We start from the raw sequence: 16,265 nt of genomic DNA on the forward strand, positions 1-16,265 counted from the left end.
TCCCCGCACCGCCTGATCCCTGAAGAAGAGTTCTGTGTAAGCTCAAAAGCGTGTCTCTCTTACCATAGAAGTTGGACCAATAAAAGATATTACCTCACCTTGTCTCTCTAAAATACATCCTAGAATACTTAAGGAACTGATTGAAGAGATCTCTGAGCCATTAGCTATGCAGTATACCTATAAATAACCACAGAAGCATGCCCTTATGTTACATGCTAGCCATGCCATGTGAATACTAGTTTGTTAAATCTAGAGATACTTAAATTTGACAGAGGTGTGGCATTTTTAAAAAAGAAATGTAAAATGCATGAGTTGGGTTTCTTGATTGGTATAATCAGCAAATCCTATTAAGTATAGTATTAAGTAGGAAGAGACTATTTTTGGACATAAATATTGCCCATTAACCAGTATTGTGCCAGAATGTAACTCCCTCAGTGTATAAAGTGTATGAGCTTACTAAGCTTTTGGGAAATAAATATTTATCACCTTTTAAGGGAGATCCAGGAACACCAGGAATCCCAGGAGAATCAGGAATGAGAGGACTAACTGGAAACAATGGGAAAAAGGTAAACCAGTATTTCTGTTTGCTGGATGTGAAAGCTTTAGGCTATATAGAATGATCAAATTCAGACCTCATTGCAAATTGAATCCCTCTGCTCCCAGGAGGGCAGCTACACAATGGAGAGATGTTCCTCCTGGGGGAAGGTTGGCACCAGTACCTGCCCTTTCCTAAGGGGTCTGCTGAGGTAAGACAGTTTTAAATCTGGATAGGTTTCCATACAGCCCCACTGGCGAAGAGGCACTGGGCATTGAAACTGCAACTGTTCTAGCTGACCTCGCAAGGATGGCCACCTGTCCAGGTTTTCCCAGGATCATCTCCTTTTTTGTGGTAGCTGTCCCAGGAGCTCTGTCAGTACACAATTCCAGCTGTCCAGTCTTATGGGTTCAGAATCATCTCAGATTTCCCACTTTTTTTGTACCTTAGAGGTGGCAACCCTAGACCTGGTCCTGTCCATTTTGTGGATTGTGTTGGTCAGCTCTGGATTTCTGTTCTCACCCCCACTCAATACACACACTCCATCAGAGTGATGTAGCAGACATCTTGTGTCATTAACCCCTCTTCCACTCAGATTTTCTGCCAGTGGAGGATTAGTGTGGCCTTCAGTATCTAGCTTGCTTTGCAAGATCTAGTTCAGTCTGTCAGTCTGTGTCAGTAAACCAAACAAAACAAAGAGTACAAGTCCACTTTTCACTTCATTACAACTTCTTTCTAGTGCCAGGCTAAAGGCTGAGGTATTGAATCTTTCTAGGTGAATGGAAAGCAGGGATGAGGTTTTGCAACTTAAAGTTAAATTATTTCACATTCATAAAAAATTGAAGTCAGTGAAAATCCACTCTCCCCCCAAAATGAAGGTCATTGAGTTTAGTAAAAATTGTAGAAAGCAAAAGTTGCTAGGGGGCTTATTTTAGTGGTGGCCTTTGTGTCTTCAGAAAAAAATGCATTCACAAACAATTATACCTTCTTTATAGTTTCCACATTCTTTGCAAGCACAAATATTAGCAATTGGGCATCTATCACATTCATTATAAGTGCAAGTAGGTGACTAGTCTAACTAGCGTTTGCACCTGCAGTGTATTGTGGACACAAAGAATTACAATTATTTGCAGACACAAGACTGGCTCATACAAATGGAGTCCAGGTTGAGGCCCAACTTAAAGTCATGCCCTATAATTGTACTTAAAATCAAAAGTTCTAATCAGAGGCAGATTTTTCAAGAGCTGGCAGACTATATGCACCAATTTAAGCTATTTAACACTTTTTTCTGTTTGTGAATTACTTACAGTCATGTTTATTTACTAATTTGTTCTTATTCAAAACAATTGGATGAAGGATTTTCCTGAATGCCTTTCAGTCTATAGATTGTTTATTACCTATTTGCCACACCTATTGCTTCAAGTATTTGCTAAATGGCATTGTTTCTGCTTCCAAATTGCATAGCTCACAATCTATCCCACAAAGAGTTTTTGAGACAGCTATGCAAGCACTTCTGGTACTTCCCTTATGACTATATGTGCAGAGAGTATCTTTCTGGTTGAAATTTCCTTTTTGGTAAAGTTCTGACCAGAATTGGTCACATGTAGCATAAAAATGAGTTTGTAGCTTTTATTAGATCATTTTCAGATTCTCTTTTGCAATATTTATCCAATTGTAAATGGATGAATCTCAAAAGCAAATCAGGCCCTGATCCTGCAACTGATTCTGTGTGGGCAGTCATCTATGCCTGCATAGAGCTCTGCTGATTTCAATGGCATTCTGCATAGGAATAAGGGACTGCCTGCAGAGACTCTTTTGCAGCTTTTGGGACCTAAAAGTCTGGATACTAACTCCAAACTGTTTGGTCTTTAAACCAAGCTGAAAAATCTGAAGGTTGGGTTATTTTTTGAGGCTGTCAAGCTGAACTGTTTCAGCTACACTGGATATGATTGAGAGAAAAAACTTTTTTTGGTATGTTGGGAGCTTGACCTTGCCCAACCCAGGAAAAGCATAGTGATCCAAACCAGTTCTCAGAATGTTAATAATTAGGATTTTGATTCTGTAGCATACACATCAATGTGAGAATTAATAAACTGATATAATTTTCATTAGGGGGAACAAGGAGTGCCTGGCTTAAGAGGTCTGGAGGGACCACCTGGGAAAGGAGATGTTGGCCAAAAGGTATGAATTATTAATATCCATCTTTGAGACACATAACAAGGGTAAATGTTTGTGTTTAAACACAGTTCAATGACTGGTATAATTTTAATTTGTTATGGTCTTCCTTAAGTAATAGCTTCACCAGTTTACATGTTTGCTCTCAATAGAACTTGAGAGTGCTCAGCATGAGTATGTGGCAGAATGAAATACAAGTACTAAAATTAAAGTTCAAAATGATCATTGAAGTCAGTGGGACATAAATGTGCTCAGCTCCTTGGGGTCGGGGGTGGAAATCAGGCTACTTTTTAGTGCCTAAAGATGGCTTTAGGAACCTAGAAGGATATATTTAAAAGGCACTCATGAGAGTTAGATCTCTAAATACTTTTGAATCTTTCTCCCTAACTTTAGGCACCCAGGATTTTTTTTTAACTATCAAGTGTAAAATCTTTGTAGTGATTTATGAACTAAATAATTATATTTGGGTCAGGGTGACCAAGGAGAAAAAGGATCCCAAGGGGATGCTGGTGCTACAGGATTACAAGGGTCTCCAGGACCAAAAGTAGGTTTGTTCCTTCCTATGCTCCTTTTTCTACACTATACAAACACCTCTGGAATTTTTAAGATATGAATTTATTAATGACTCTGAAGCTTTGAGTTTTTTATGTTAAGCTGGCAAAACAGAAAAGTATATTTTCATCCTGTGCACTGAATGAGGCAGGGGTTCTGTGGAGAAATAGTAAGTGATTATGTTATTCAACACTGTCATTAAGGGGCCAAATTAATGTTGCAAAGGCACTGTTAATTCAGGCATTTCCTAAGCTTGGGGTGCTTAATTTTGCAACTTGAACATTCTTTTGATGTAGTTTAATGTATTATATATAGAGAGAAATAATATCTATATATATGCCCTTCACACTGAAGCCATCCAGATCACACACACATACAGTAAAATAGCTCTGTTAGCCGAGAAAAGAAACAACCACCACCAAAAGAGTTAGTATTAATTTTTTTTTCACATAAGTTGTTCAATCGGTGCTCATTTCAGACTTGAAGTTCAGTCTATGATCCTCAAGAGGTTTGTTAGCGTTTGCAAATTTGAGGAAAAATAGATTGATTTATGTTTTTTCACCAAATATTACCCATTTGATCTGAAATATTTTGACTATTTTATACTAAGGGTTGAACAATAAATAAATTAGCACATACACAGGAAGTATTTACTTTATACTTATTTTAAATTGTTTTGTTGTAGGGTGAACCCGGAAATAAAGGCGCAGTTGGTAACCCTGGACCATCCATTCATGGATCGCCTGGACCAAAGGTAAATTATCTGAGATTTGTCAGCTGGAGCCAAGATATTGAACATATTGCACTCACTAACACTTATACCTCTCTATTCAAGTTAATTGAACTAAAGTTGCAATGGTAGAAATAAAGGCAGACCTAGCCCAGTTAGTTTAATACAGATGTATGCCTGTCTTTTGTTGTATTGTGGTTTATTTCATAGAGGAGAATAACTGTTTTGTCATTTCATTGAAGGTAAATTTTGTCAGAATGGCCCGCAAAAGCTGAGACTTCATATGTATACTGAAAAAGCTAAAAGATTTATTTTCAGCCTTTTGTAATAGAATGCCACCCTCTCAGCAGGGGAGGAGGATGTTTGATTAGCCCAGCAGGGAAAAAAACCTCTGAGATTCTGGGAGGAGGGGTGGAAGGGAGGAATAGGCTTGGCTGCTCAGGGGCCTTACAGACTTTCCCCTTCCTACCCCAAAACTCACACTGAGATGCGCCTGGCCAAAGAGGGGGCAAGAGATTCTCCACCTCTCTCTGCTACCATTGGATAGGCTATGGGACAAGGGAAAAAGGAGAGTAGATTGTCTTAACTCCTCTCTTCCTGTACATTAAGCTCTCAGAGCATGCAGCAGCCATTTTTCTTTCATTGCTGCCCTGCCTGATAATGGAGGTATCATGTGAACTGTGTTTCCAAGATGCTGTAGGTATGTCCGATTGCCAGTCTGAGATCGGGAAGGAATTTTTCCTTTGGGGCAAGAACAAAGTGTCATGTGGTCTGAGTTTTTGTGCCTTCCTTGCAGCATCCTGGAGGCCGAGTTGTGGGTTATTAGGGAATAAGGGCAGAAACTAAAAGTTAAGTTTACACATAATTTCATTGCAGTTTGGGGGCAGTGGCCAGCTCAGGTGAGAAGCTAAAAGGGGCAGCTCCCAAAGGTAAACATAAGTGACACACCCAGAAGATGGTTGGTGGACCCTATTATCCTGGAAGAAGAAGAGTAGCTCTCTCAGACTCTCTTCTTCATGTACCCTGGCTCCCCTCATGGTGCGGGGGAGGGTAGAGGATTCAGAGGTGGGGTGAATTCTAGTGTCTGGTCTGAAGGGGGCCAACCCTGAATAATTATTTTATATTGAGGCCATTTAATATCACACTGGAACCAAAAAATTGACTGGTATTATAATTTTGGGCCATTTAAATCCCATTTTCTTCCATCCTTGAACAACATATACAGTCTCCATTGTGGTTGTGATGCATTGTCTCTTGTTAATTTGCCACTCTTTGACTGGGCCAATGGGGTGTAGTACAAATCCCAGGATTCTGGCCTTGCTGCAGGTGATAGGAATGAATATATGTCCTTCTAAAGTCCTTTCCTCCCTCCCCCACGTCAAACAGGCACTGCCAGCTATATTTACAGTGAGTGAGGAGAATTCCTGTTACTGTTCCGAGCATGGAAAGGAGAGATATTTTGCTAGGAGGGCAGGCTAGACTATGCAACAGTGAAGCTTTTTGATGGGCAGAGTCAAATCCTGAGGTTCTTACTGAATTTTTCCTCTCAGACAAAACTCCCATTCATCTCAGTTGCATAGTAATATGGCCAGGCTGCTAAGCCTACGGAAGTCATTCTCCTGATTTTACTTGGATCAGGCTCTCCTTTGAGTGATGTGATCTGACAAAACAAATTGCTTATGAACAGCAAGTTATTCTTTCAGGAAGAACTTTCTAGGAAATGGACAAATCTTTTTCTCATTGTCCCTCTATCACTTAGATAAGTTTCTTGTTAGGCCATCCACTATTTCTCCCTGATATATTGGGATGAATGGAAGTCCAGCTTCTCTGAATTTTCTTTGGCAAGCACAATCATTAGTAATTTTGTCCTGGAAGCCTCCCATCATTCCACAGTAGTGAAGTCAGATGAAGCAGATGAAACACAATGAGTTTGCATACCATTCAACTCTGGGAGCATCCTAGGCCATTGTTGGCAACTGCTGTATATCAGACACCTGGACAGCTTTGGAAGCGTTCATTGGACAGTTATTTTGGAACCAAAAAGGTATGGATATAGTTCTTACTGTCTCTTGGCAAAGAGACTGTCTTCTGCCTGTTGCTGGCTTGGCTATAGTAACTTCAGCTGTACTTTTGAAATGAACAATTAGATAGCTGTCTTGCACTCTATGGAGTATGCTGTGTCCCCATAGTTTTGAAGTTGGTTGCAGCTCAGTGATTGCTTTATGTAAACAACAATCTTTTAGGAATGTTACTTGAGCTCCTACTGGTGCATTCCGTTGGTGTTGATAAATTGCAAACTTTCTGCTGAAAATTAAGATCTTTGAGAGATCCCAAGAAGGGGGAGGGGGGAAATATAGTTGTTGGTCTAGGTTAAGCCTCAGTGGTACAAGGAGATACTGCTATCTTAATTATGTAATAAAAGCTCAAAGCTAAGCTTGGTAGCACCGAGCAAACCAACTATCTATCAAGTCAGCAGTAAGTACAGGTTAGAAATTCACCAACTATACCCAGCAATATTCAACTGAGACTCAAGTTTCTTTCTGGAGCTCCACAGAAGCCCCATGTGGGAAGTCTGCAACAGAGGGGAGCTGAATCATTGCAGTTTCTGACTTTATTTGCCACAGCCCCTTCCAGGACCAGCACTTGCCACTTTTGGGGCAATACTGACTCTCCTGTAGGGCATCTGGCAGGAGAGAGGTTTTGCCCACTTTGTACCAACACAACAGCTTTTTGGCAGAAGTTCTGTCCCCTGATTTACACTGGCAGTAGCAGGCATAAAACACAGGTGAATGTGGCCCATTGATTGATTAGCATTATTTTAACCCTTGTTCTTTAATGAAAAGAAGTGTTTGGAATTAGTTCTCAAAGGGAGAACTAGCACTTTTTGACATGTTACATTTTTTTTCACAAAATAACATGTCAAGGGAGATCAGTAGTGAGGTAGAAAGAGATTTTCCTAAAATGTTGGTAGCTTACTGTGTAAGACCTTCAGTCACTGTCATTTTGGTGTCAAAAATAAGTGACTACGTGAAGCTGGTTCTTTTCTGCAAAACCTAGAGTGAAGACGATAAATAATAAATTGTTTTGTGTAGGGGGAGCCAGGAGCAACTGGGCCACCAGGAAGTGATGGAAATCCTGGAGATTCAATAATGGGACCAATGGTATGTAGCATGTTTCTTTATTTCATGTTTGGTTGAAAAGAAATGTGAGAAATATTAACCATTTCAAAGAAAAAAATATGGTTGAATGGTTTTGAAAAACCCAAACTGGCTGATACCTCAACCCCATCATTCCAAACTGAATGTAGTTATTTAATAAGCTTCTGACCAGTTTGAGAAATGTAAACAGATTAAATTACTCTCTCACACACCCAGCTCTGCAAAATCTCTACAACAGATCCCTCTTCTGGTCAAAGTTAGCTCCTCAAATTTCTCTATTTTTCGTCCTCTCACTTGGTCTTTGTTCCATTCCTGTGAGTTTCACCCTCCACCCCACATTAAGACCTGTCTGCACTTCGAGCTTGTGACAGATGTCAAACAGTTATAGTTGTGACTGTTAGCCAGGATGGGCAGGGATGGTGTCCCTAGCCTCTGTTTGTCAGAAGCTGGGAATGGGCGACAGGGGATGGATCACTTGATGATTACCTGTTCTGTTCATTCCTTCTGGGGCACCTGGCATTGGATACTGTCAGAAGACAGGATTCTGGGCTAGAGGGACTGACCCAGTATGGCCATTCTTATGTTCAAGTGTTGCAACCCCAAGCAATCAAAAAAGTTATGAAAATTTAAAAAAATTTTAAAAAAACTTTTGGGCTCTTTATTTGCCTACTGGTTTTGGAACCTGAGACATACCAGGGGTACAATCCAGACAAGTGGGGGGCTGTGTCACTCCTGCTCTACAACCTTGAGTGCCTTACAATGCCATGCTATAGTAGCTTCCATGTAGGCTGCTCACAAGCAGCCTTCCAGCATGCAAGCCACACACTGAGTGCCTGTGTGTAACTGCAGCCTGCCAGCTATACCTTGGCTCTCACCAGCCTGGGTTATACTGCAGGGTGACCCCAACATCCCCCCAGTACCAGATCTTCCCCCAGAAATGTCCTGTACTGGAAAATCCACACCCAAGTGACACAGTTATACTGACCGAACTTCCAGTGTAGACACCGTTATGTCAATGGGAGGGCTTCTCTCATTGACATAGCTACCGCCTCTCACGGAGATGGAGCACCTATGCCTAAGCTCTCCCATTGGCATAGATAGCATCTTCACTAAGTGCTACAGGGTACAGCGGTAGTGCTGTAAGTGTAGACATGCCCAAAGACTATGTGAAAGGATATTGCACTTTGTTTTTTTCCTACCTGTTTGAACTTCCTTTGTTTTCCCTTCCAACTCGATGACTCCATTTACTGCTTAAATGCTAATTAAGGCAAGCACACATTCCTTTGTTTAGGACAGACCTGTTTGCCAATTTCTGTTTGGGCAGGGCTGTGGGATTTGAAACATGTGTTGATAAAATCATACAGGGAAACTTTACAACTTCACATACAATGTTGCCACACATTTTACCTGAACAATACTGACCAGCAAATTATGAGTTTTCAAATGATACCTTACAAGGCATACTTTTTGAACAAAGAGTACAACAATAGTGTGTAGGGTGTGAATACAGAGGTATATTTTGTCCCAGAGCCTTTACGGGGGCAGTTGGTTCAAATTTTCAAGCTTTTATCTGTATTTATGAGGGCGAGTGCAAAGGAGTCCATTCACCACAAGTGCCCTCCTTACGGCTAGGTCTGGGAATTAGCTCTCATCTCAGCCCCTTGCCATCAGTTGCTTGCACTGTAATCCCTCCCTCATTCCATGACTCGGGATGCTCCCTCTTCATGACTCGGTCCTTTGGCCAGGACACTATATAGTCCACCCCCTCTGGGGTAACAAAGTCCTACTGAACAAACTGTCCAGATGCTGCCTCAGACGGTCTGATGTTCCATCTCTAGGTCCTGTGCCAATTTTGTCAGTGGCTGATAGGGTCCTGGACTGTAACCTGGAGTATTGATGGGCCTGGTTTCCCCTATGACTAGCAATATAGGTCTGCTCAGTCTCAGATCTTGTTGCTGTTTCCCTTGGTTCCTTCCTACCCCACCTCTCCATCTCCTTGTCTATCTCTGGGTTTACCACTGGAGAGTCCTCTGCTCACAGTGGCTACTTCACCCTTCTCAGCTTTTTGTCAGACTCCCCAGTCCAGGGCAGGACCCCAGGCCTTACTCTCCCCCGGATCGCCTCCTTTTCCCTGGCCAACTCCCTTTCCCCCCAGGGAGTGACTGCAGACCTTCTCCCTGCAGTCTTCTTCCCCTTGCGCACCCCCTCTTTGTGGCATAGCAGACACACTTCCTGATTCTATGACTACCATGGACTTGCACTTTTCCTGGTATTCTTAAAGAATCGCAGAAGAGCTTTTTTTTTTAAATGGGCCCTGTTTTCCTTAGATTCTTGATAGATGCTGCAAGGAAAATTGTGTTACTGTAAGGCCTCTTAGTTTTTTATACAAACACTGCCTTCACTGGTAGAGTCTTTACAATTCCAAAGGATATGATCTACCATTTCCTGAACATTACATGTTACGAATAATTCATCTTTGTGCATATTAATTAGAAATAAATTACTATTTAATCCACAATGCCCTGTTAGAATTCTAAATAGAGCCCTTTTGCTCTTCCTCTCAGGATCTTGGATTATAATCTACATTTTCAACTGTTGGGCATACTTCTCGAAATTCCTGTCCCCCCCCCACCCGCCTTTTGTTTTGTTTCTCCACAGTTTGTGCCATTTCCTCCTTAGCTCATTTTTGATTAGGTGTTTAAATTCCAGTTTGCTTCAGGGGATTCCTAGGTCAACTTGTTTGTGTTTATTAGCACTGTTCCGGTTCATCAATTAATTGATTGCTATCCCTGTATGCCCCAGCATCCAAGCTATTACTATGGTTATATCCAGTTGCACCCAGTTCAGTAGTTAGCAGTAATATTTCATCAAGAATATCATTTCCGCTGTCAGACTTACCACTGTAAATTGCCTGCAGCCCCGATAAGGAGGCAGACAGGATGGCCACAGCAGCACACACATCCAAAGCCCAATTTAGTGCTAACATAATCTCTGTCAGCTCAGCTGTGAAGATGGTACAAAGTTAGTTTTATGGTTTTCTTGAGTCTGAGTGAGGGCATGCAGAAAGCTGTTCCCACTCGTCTTGTTCCCTCCTCTTTTGAGCCATCTGTATATGTCTGGCAATAGTGTCCCCATTTGTCACATATATATTGATTTGCTAAATCTTGTATATTTACCAGTCTTCACCTTTAATTTATTTCATTATATAATTCTATGTCTATCTCAGGGGGAATGGTTTACCAATGACTGAGTATTTTCCCACAGCTATAGATTTTGGTCTCGTTCAATCATTTCTTTTCATTACAATCCTTTATCCACTTCTGTACCCAACTTACATGAGAGATTTTGAATTTTTTGTCCTACTCAGCCTCCACTTAACTCTCAGCAATCATTATATATTGGCTTCATGTTGTCATCTTCGCTGTTTCCTACTACTTTGGCCTAAGAGGCTAACTCTAGGAGTTTCATTCTTAGAAAGGTAGGCATTTAACTAGCTGCTATTTGGAGACTTAGTAGTGAAGGCTCCACATGTGCTCTGCAATGCCTGTGTTTGGATATAGGTCAGTTTTCTCTGTATTTGCTGCTGATCCAAAGGCCTAGCATCCATACTCAGTAATTGGTCTTGTTAGTGCTTTGTACAGCATTTCCACCATTTTTTATCTGCTCCCCAGCATGTTCCAGAGATACTTTTAAGTAAGAAGAAAAGGAGTACTAGTGGCACCTTAGAGACTAACCATTTTATTTGAGCATAAGCTTTCGTGAGCTACAGCTCACTTCATCGGATTCATGCAGTAGAAAATACAGTGGGGAGATTTATATACACACAGAACATGAAAAAATGGGTGTTATCATACACACTGTAAGGAGAGTGAATTCTACCTTTGCACTTAGCTTTAATATTTTCAGTATGGTCCATCCAAGTGAGCTTGTTATCAAATATCACACCTAAGAATTTGTAAGTTTTCCACTATATTTATCTGTTGGTCATCTTTTTGGATTTTCCTTGATGTGAAGATCATTTCCTTAGTTTTGCCTATGGATAATTTGAAACTCCCCATTTCCTCATTCTGCACTTCTCTGAAGTGCATCATTGATTCTTTTGGCAGCACTTTCAAGGTTTCCGCTTTAAGTCCATTTGGCAGAGTGATCAGCAAATAATGTGATCTCTATTTACCCCATTAGGGAAGTCATTTATCATGATGTTAAAAAAGGTTAGGCTAATTATGCTCCCTTGTGGAGTTCCATTTGCAACTCAATATATATTAGAATAAGCTTTCCCTATTTGGACTTAAGAACATAAGAATGGCCACACTGGGCCAGACCAGTGGTCCATCTAGCCCAGTATCCTGTGTTCCAACAGTGGTTGGTGCCAGATGCTTCAGAGTGATCTGAGTGATCCATTCCTTGTCATTCGTTCCCAGATTCTGACAGTCAGAGGTTTAGGGATAGTTGGAGTATGGGGTTGCGTTCCTCACCAGCTTGACTAATAGCCATTGATGGATCTAGCCTCCATAAATTTATCTAATTCTTTTTTAAATTATACTTTTGGCTTTCACCCCATCCCCTGCCAGTGAGTTTCACAGGTTGACTGTGTGTTCTGTGAAGAAATACTTCCTTATGTTTGTTTTATTAATTTCATTGGGTGACCTCCAGCTTTGTGTGTTATGTGAAGGGGTAAACAAACACTTCCCTATTCGCTTTCTCCACCCCATTCATAATTTGATAGACCTCTATCACATCCCCCTTCAGTCGTCTCTTTTCTAAGCTGAACAGACCCAGTCTTTTTAATCTCTCTTCATATGGAAGTTGTTCCACACCCCTAACCATTTTTGTTGCCCTTCTCTGTACTTTTCCCAATTCTAATATATCTTTTTTGAGATGGGGCCAATAGAACCGTATGGAGTATTCAAGGTGTGTGCATTCCATGGATTTATGTAGTGGCATTATGATATCATTTGTCTTATTATCTGTCCCTTTCCTAATGGTTTCTAACATTTTTAGCTTTTTCGACTGCTGCTGCATGTTGAGCAGATATTTTCTGAGAACTATCATGATGACATCAAGATCTCTTTCTTGAGTGGTAACAGCTAAGCTAGATCCCATTTTTGGATATATTAGTTAGGATTATATTTTCCAATGTGCATCACTTTGTATTTATACTATAGTTGTATAGTTCTGTTGCTTAAGAAGTCCCTTACCCACCGAAACATTTTTCCCATAACATGCATGGAGGCCACCTTATGCAGTAGTCCCTCTCTCCATTTTAGGCTTTTCCTGTCTCCAGTAAGGTTCTGATCATGAATTATTTGGTTTATCATGCTTTCCTGTACTTCTGTCCCTTCCCTAACAATATGGTCAATCGCACTCCGACCTCTTTGGAACCCACTTTATGTTCCATCTATGAACCTGTTTCTTTCTAGATGTGCTACTAATCTCTGTCACCATTCTGTCCATTGTTTTACCTAAACATGCTGTGAAAGCAATTGGTCTGTATGCCTCAGGTCTTGAGAGCAATTTACCCGGTTTCCTCACTGGGACAATAATCACATGTTTCCAGTTTGCAAGATTTCACCTTTTTGCCATATGTTATTATATAATTTTAAGTATCACCTTGTGACATTGTCTAATTAAAATATAACCATGCAAATTATACAAAAATATAACTCAGGGCCAGAAAGGGTTAAACAGCTTGCAGGCTGGATGACCCAAACCCAACCTTTAAAGTCATGTTTAAAAGGTATGCAAATAGTAATTAGGGCCATTCATGCTAAATAGGCAATATTGGCAAACCTATATTGTTAGAACTGATTCTAGTTGTGTGTATCTTAAATGCTACCTGTCTGTCACTATAGCTAGTAATTCAGAGATCAAAAGGGAATATTAACATTTAGATCAGGGGTCCGCAACTTTCAGCACGTGGCCCATCAGGGTAATCCGCTTGCAGGCCGTGAGACATTTTGTTTATGTTGACCGTACGCAGCCACAGCCCCCAACAGCTCCCATTGGCCGGGAAGAGCAAAGCACAGCCAGTGGGAGCTGCAGGAGGCCTTGACTGCGGATGGTCAATGTAAACAAAAATGTCTCATGGCCGGCCAGCAGATTACCCTGATGGGTGGCATGCCAAAGGTTGCTGACTCTGATTTAGATGAATCTTGGGTGAAGTAATGTCATTGTCTATATATCCCTTTGAAGTTTGTAATAAACTGCCTAGTGGATAAATTGCCCTGTGTTAATTTGTGTAACTAATTACTGGTGGTGTTTAGAAAACAGAAGGACACGTCAGAAGCCTATTGTTTACCCAGGACTGTGTGGTCAAGTGGATGCTAGAAAACTGTATAAAAGACCATTGGGTACTGATTCTGTTATCTCAGATCTGCTTGAGGCTTCATACAGGGGAAGCTTAAGCTATAAGGACTGAGATCCCAGTCCTAAGCTGGAACATCCTGCAATGATCTTGGACACAGGTTATAGTCCAATGAACTATATCTGAAAGAACTCTTTGCAACTATAAAGCTCACTATCTCTGCTATGAATCTGAACCTTAAGAATTGAACTCATGTCTGTGTGTATATTGATCTTTTAACCTTACTCTTTTTTTTTTAATTTAGTTTAGTTAATAAGAATTGGCTGTAGCATGTATTTGGGTAAGATCTGGAATATTCATTAGCCTGGAAGGTAATGTGTCCAGTCTTTTGGGATTGTTAGAACCTTTTCTTTTATATGATGAAATAAGATTTTCAAAAATCTGCATCATATTTGACTTCGGTACCTGGATGGAGGCCTGAGGCTGGGTCACTTCAAGGGAATTGTGTTGTTTGGACTTCTGAATAACCAGTAAGGTATAACAGAAGCTGTTAGTGCTGGCTTGGTAAATTTAAGTATTGAATTATCCACCAGCTTTGGGGTTTGTCTGCCCCATTCTTTGCAGTTCACCTTAATTGAGTGATCTCTGCTGGCCCCCACTGGGACCCCAGTCACACACCCTCAAGGTTTCCTTGCTTAAGTGTTTAAGCATTTCAAAACTTCTTTCATTCTTGCCTTGTGCAGTGCTTTTGTGCCTTAGTACTGCTTTTTGGAGTTCGCTGTACCAAAGTTTTCATTTAAAACAACATCCACATCCTCCTCCTGCCTCTTCATCATCTTTAATCATTAACAAAAATTTCTTCCTCTCTCTAATTTCTATCCTCTGATCCTCTCATCACTGACTTTTTGAGACTGGGTGGCCAGAATTTCCGCTTTTTCTTTGTTGGAGCTTATTACTCCGTGTCCTGCAATTGCAATGCTTGTCTGTTGCATCCGATGAAGTGAGCTGTAGCTCACGAAAGCTTATGCTCAAATAAATTGGTTAGTCTCTAAGGTGCCACAAGTACTCCTTTTCTTTTTGCGAATACAGACTAACACGGCTGCTACTCTGAAACCAATGCTTGTCTTGTGCGGCTTACCCTTTATTCCATTCATTTTCCTAATTTGTTTATATACTTCTGCTGTATTGGTATATTTATTTACTACCCACAGTGTATTCTCCATTTTTCTCTTTTTATAGTCCTTTGTGCAACTGCCTTACTTGCTTCATATTTCATTAAGTCCTCGCTGTTTAGGGAATTTTTTGCTGTCTTGTATGCCTTATTCTTCTCCCAAATTACTATTTCACATTCCTTGTTCCACCATGGAATGCTTTTTCTATCTTTAGGTAGTGTTGGCATCCTAGGAATAGTTAAACTAGCTGGCTTTATGATTCCCTTAGTAACATTGTTACAGAATTCCTCAATATCTTCTCATTTGCTTTTTTTTTTAAAGAGATTCCAAGTGAGGATATTATCCTCATCTTCTGTATTACCTTTTCCTTGATATTTAATTATGTGAGGAATTGGTCACTAGCCATTCCCTCCTCTGTAAATTTCCCAGCTATGGTTATACTTGCTATTATCAGAAGCTATTCTCAGATCCAGGCATGAGAAGCTTCTGTCAGCTGTACAGAATTTATTCTCTTCAAATAATTGTTCTAAACATTCTATCATTATAATTTTTTACTTCCTCACAATCTGTTCTAACTATTCAGATCACCACAGATAATGAGAAGGTATGTGACATCTGCAATTAATTCTTTCAGGCCATAGCCTCTAGTTTCCTGCATGAGTTATAGGCATTATAAAGTCTTAGAGAGAGAGAATTGTTTTGTATTAGTATGTCAGTAGCATAATACTCAATATTTAGCTTTTTAATCTCTACTTTAGGGTAGTTCAGGTCCTCCTTAATGAAGGTGCAGGTATCCCCACACTTTTCAATTTCTCTATCATGTCAATACATACCATATTCCAGGATTTTATAGTCTAGTTTTTCTATTAGCCAAGTCTCTTACATGCATATTATAGCAGGCTTTGTTTTCATATCAATATTTTTCTTTAATTCCTGCGCATGTGCTATTAGGCGATGGGCATTCCAGCTGAAAATAGTGACCCGAATTTTTTTAACCTTCAATATTTCCTTCATTGAGGTTGCTAACCTGTAGGTACTTTTCAGTCACTTGGATTATAGTTCTCATTTTCCGTATGTTCTTTATTACTTCAGTCAGAAATACAATGAATTTCTTTGTATAAATAGTATGTCGTCTCCTTTTACCCTGAAGTCACTCATTACTTCCTTCTCATTAATTTGTTGCTTGCTATTCCCTTTCCAATGACAGGTTCTTTGTTTCCCCTCTTTTTTCTTTCAGATATCTTCTAGCAGCTTCTGCATATGAGATGTTATCAATAATTTTGTGGGTTTTTTTAATTTCTCTAGCTTGCTTTGCCTTGGTACATCCTCCATATGCAGAGCTGTGTTTTCCTCCACAGTTGCAACATTTTGTTCTGTCCCTTCCTCACAATTATCAAATGAATGTTCATCTTCACACTTATTGCACTATAGTTTCCCTTTGCAATTATTTGCTACATGTCCAAATCTTTGGCACCTGTAGCATCTCACAGGAGGAAGACTAAAGGGCTTAGTCCAGAATATCTGATACCAGAGTAACCGTAGGGTAGCATCCTTCCCTTAAGAGTGACCAGCACAACTGGTGAGGACTTGCTATCACTGCCTCTTCTGCTAATTAGCCTCTTAGCTGTTGTCACCTTAT

At 40.3% G+C, this 16,265-nt stretch overlaps 1 protein-coding gene across 1 annotated transcript in view; it reads left to right on the plus strand.

Moving 5' to 3' along the window:
* COL28A1 (collagen type XXVIII alpha 1 chain) overlaps nt 1-16,265 on the plus strand; it is a 113,282-nt gene that overhangs the window by 57,469 nt on the left and 39,548 nt on the right. The window contains exons 18-22 of the mRNA XM_077809387.1: nt 495-566; nt 2,648-2,716; nt 3,183-3,254; nt 3,948-4,016; nt 7,085-7,153. Of these exons, the coding sequence (XP_077665513.1) occupies nt 495-566; nt 2,648-2,716; nt 3,183-3,254; nt 3,948-4,016; nt 7,085-7,153 (351 nt within the window). The remainder of the gene's footprint in view (nt 1-494; nt 567-2,647; nt 2,717-3,182; nt 3,255-3,947; nt 4,017-7,084; nt 7,154-16,265) is intronic.

This window comes from Eretmochelys imbricata, chromosome 2 (assembly GCF_965152235.1).
Source record: "Eretmochelys imbricata isolate rEreImb1 chromosome 2, rEreImb1.hap1, whole genome shotgun sequence".
In the NCBI taxonomy this organism is placed as follows: domain Eukaryota; kingdom Metazoa; phylum Chordata; order Testudines; family Cheloniidae; genus Eretmochelys; species Eretmochelys imbricata.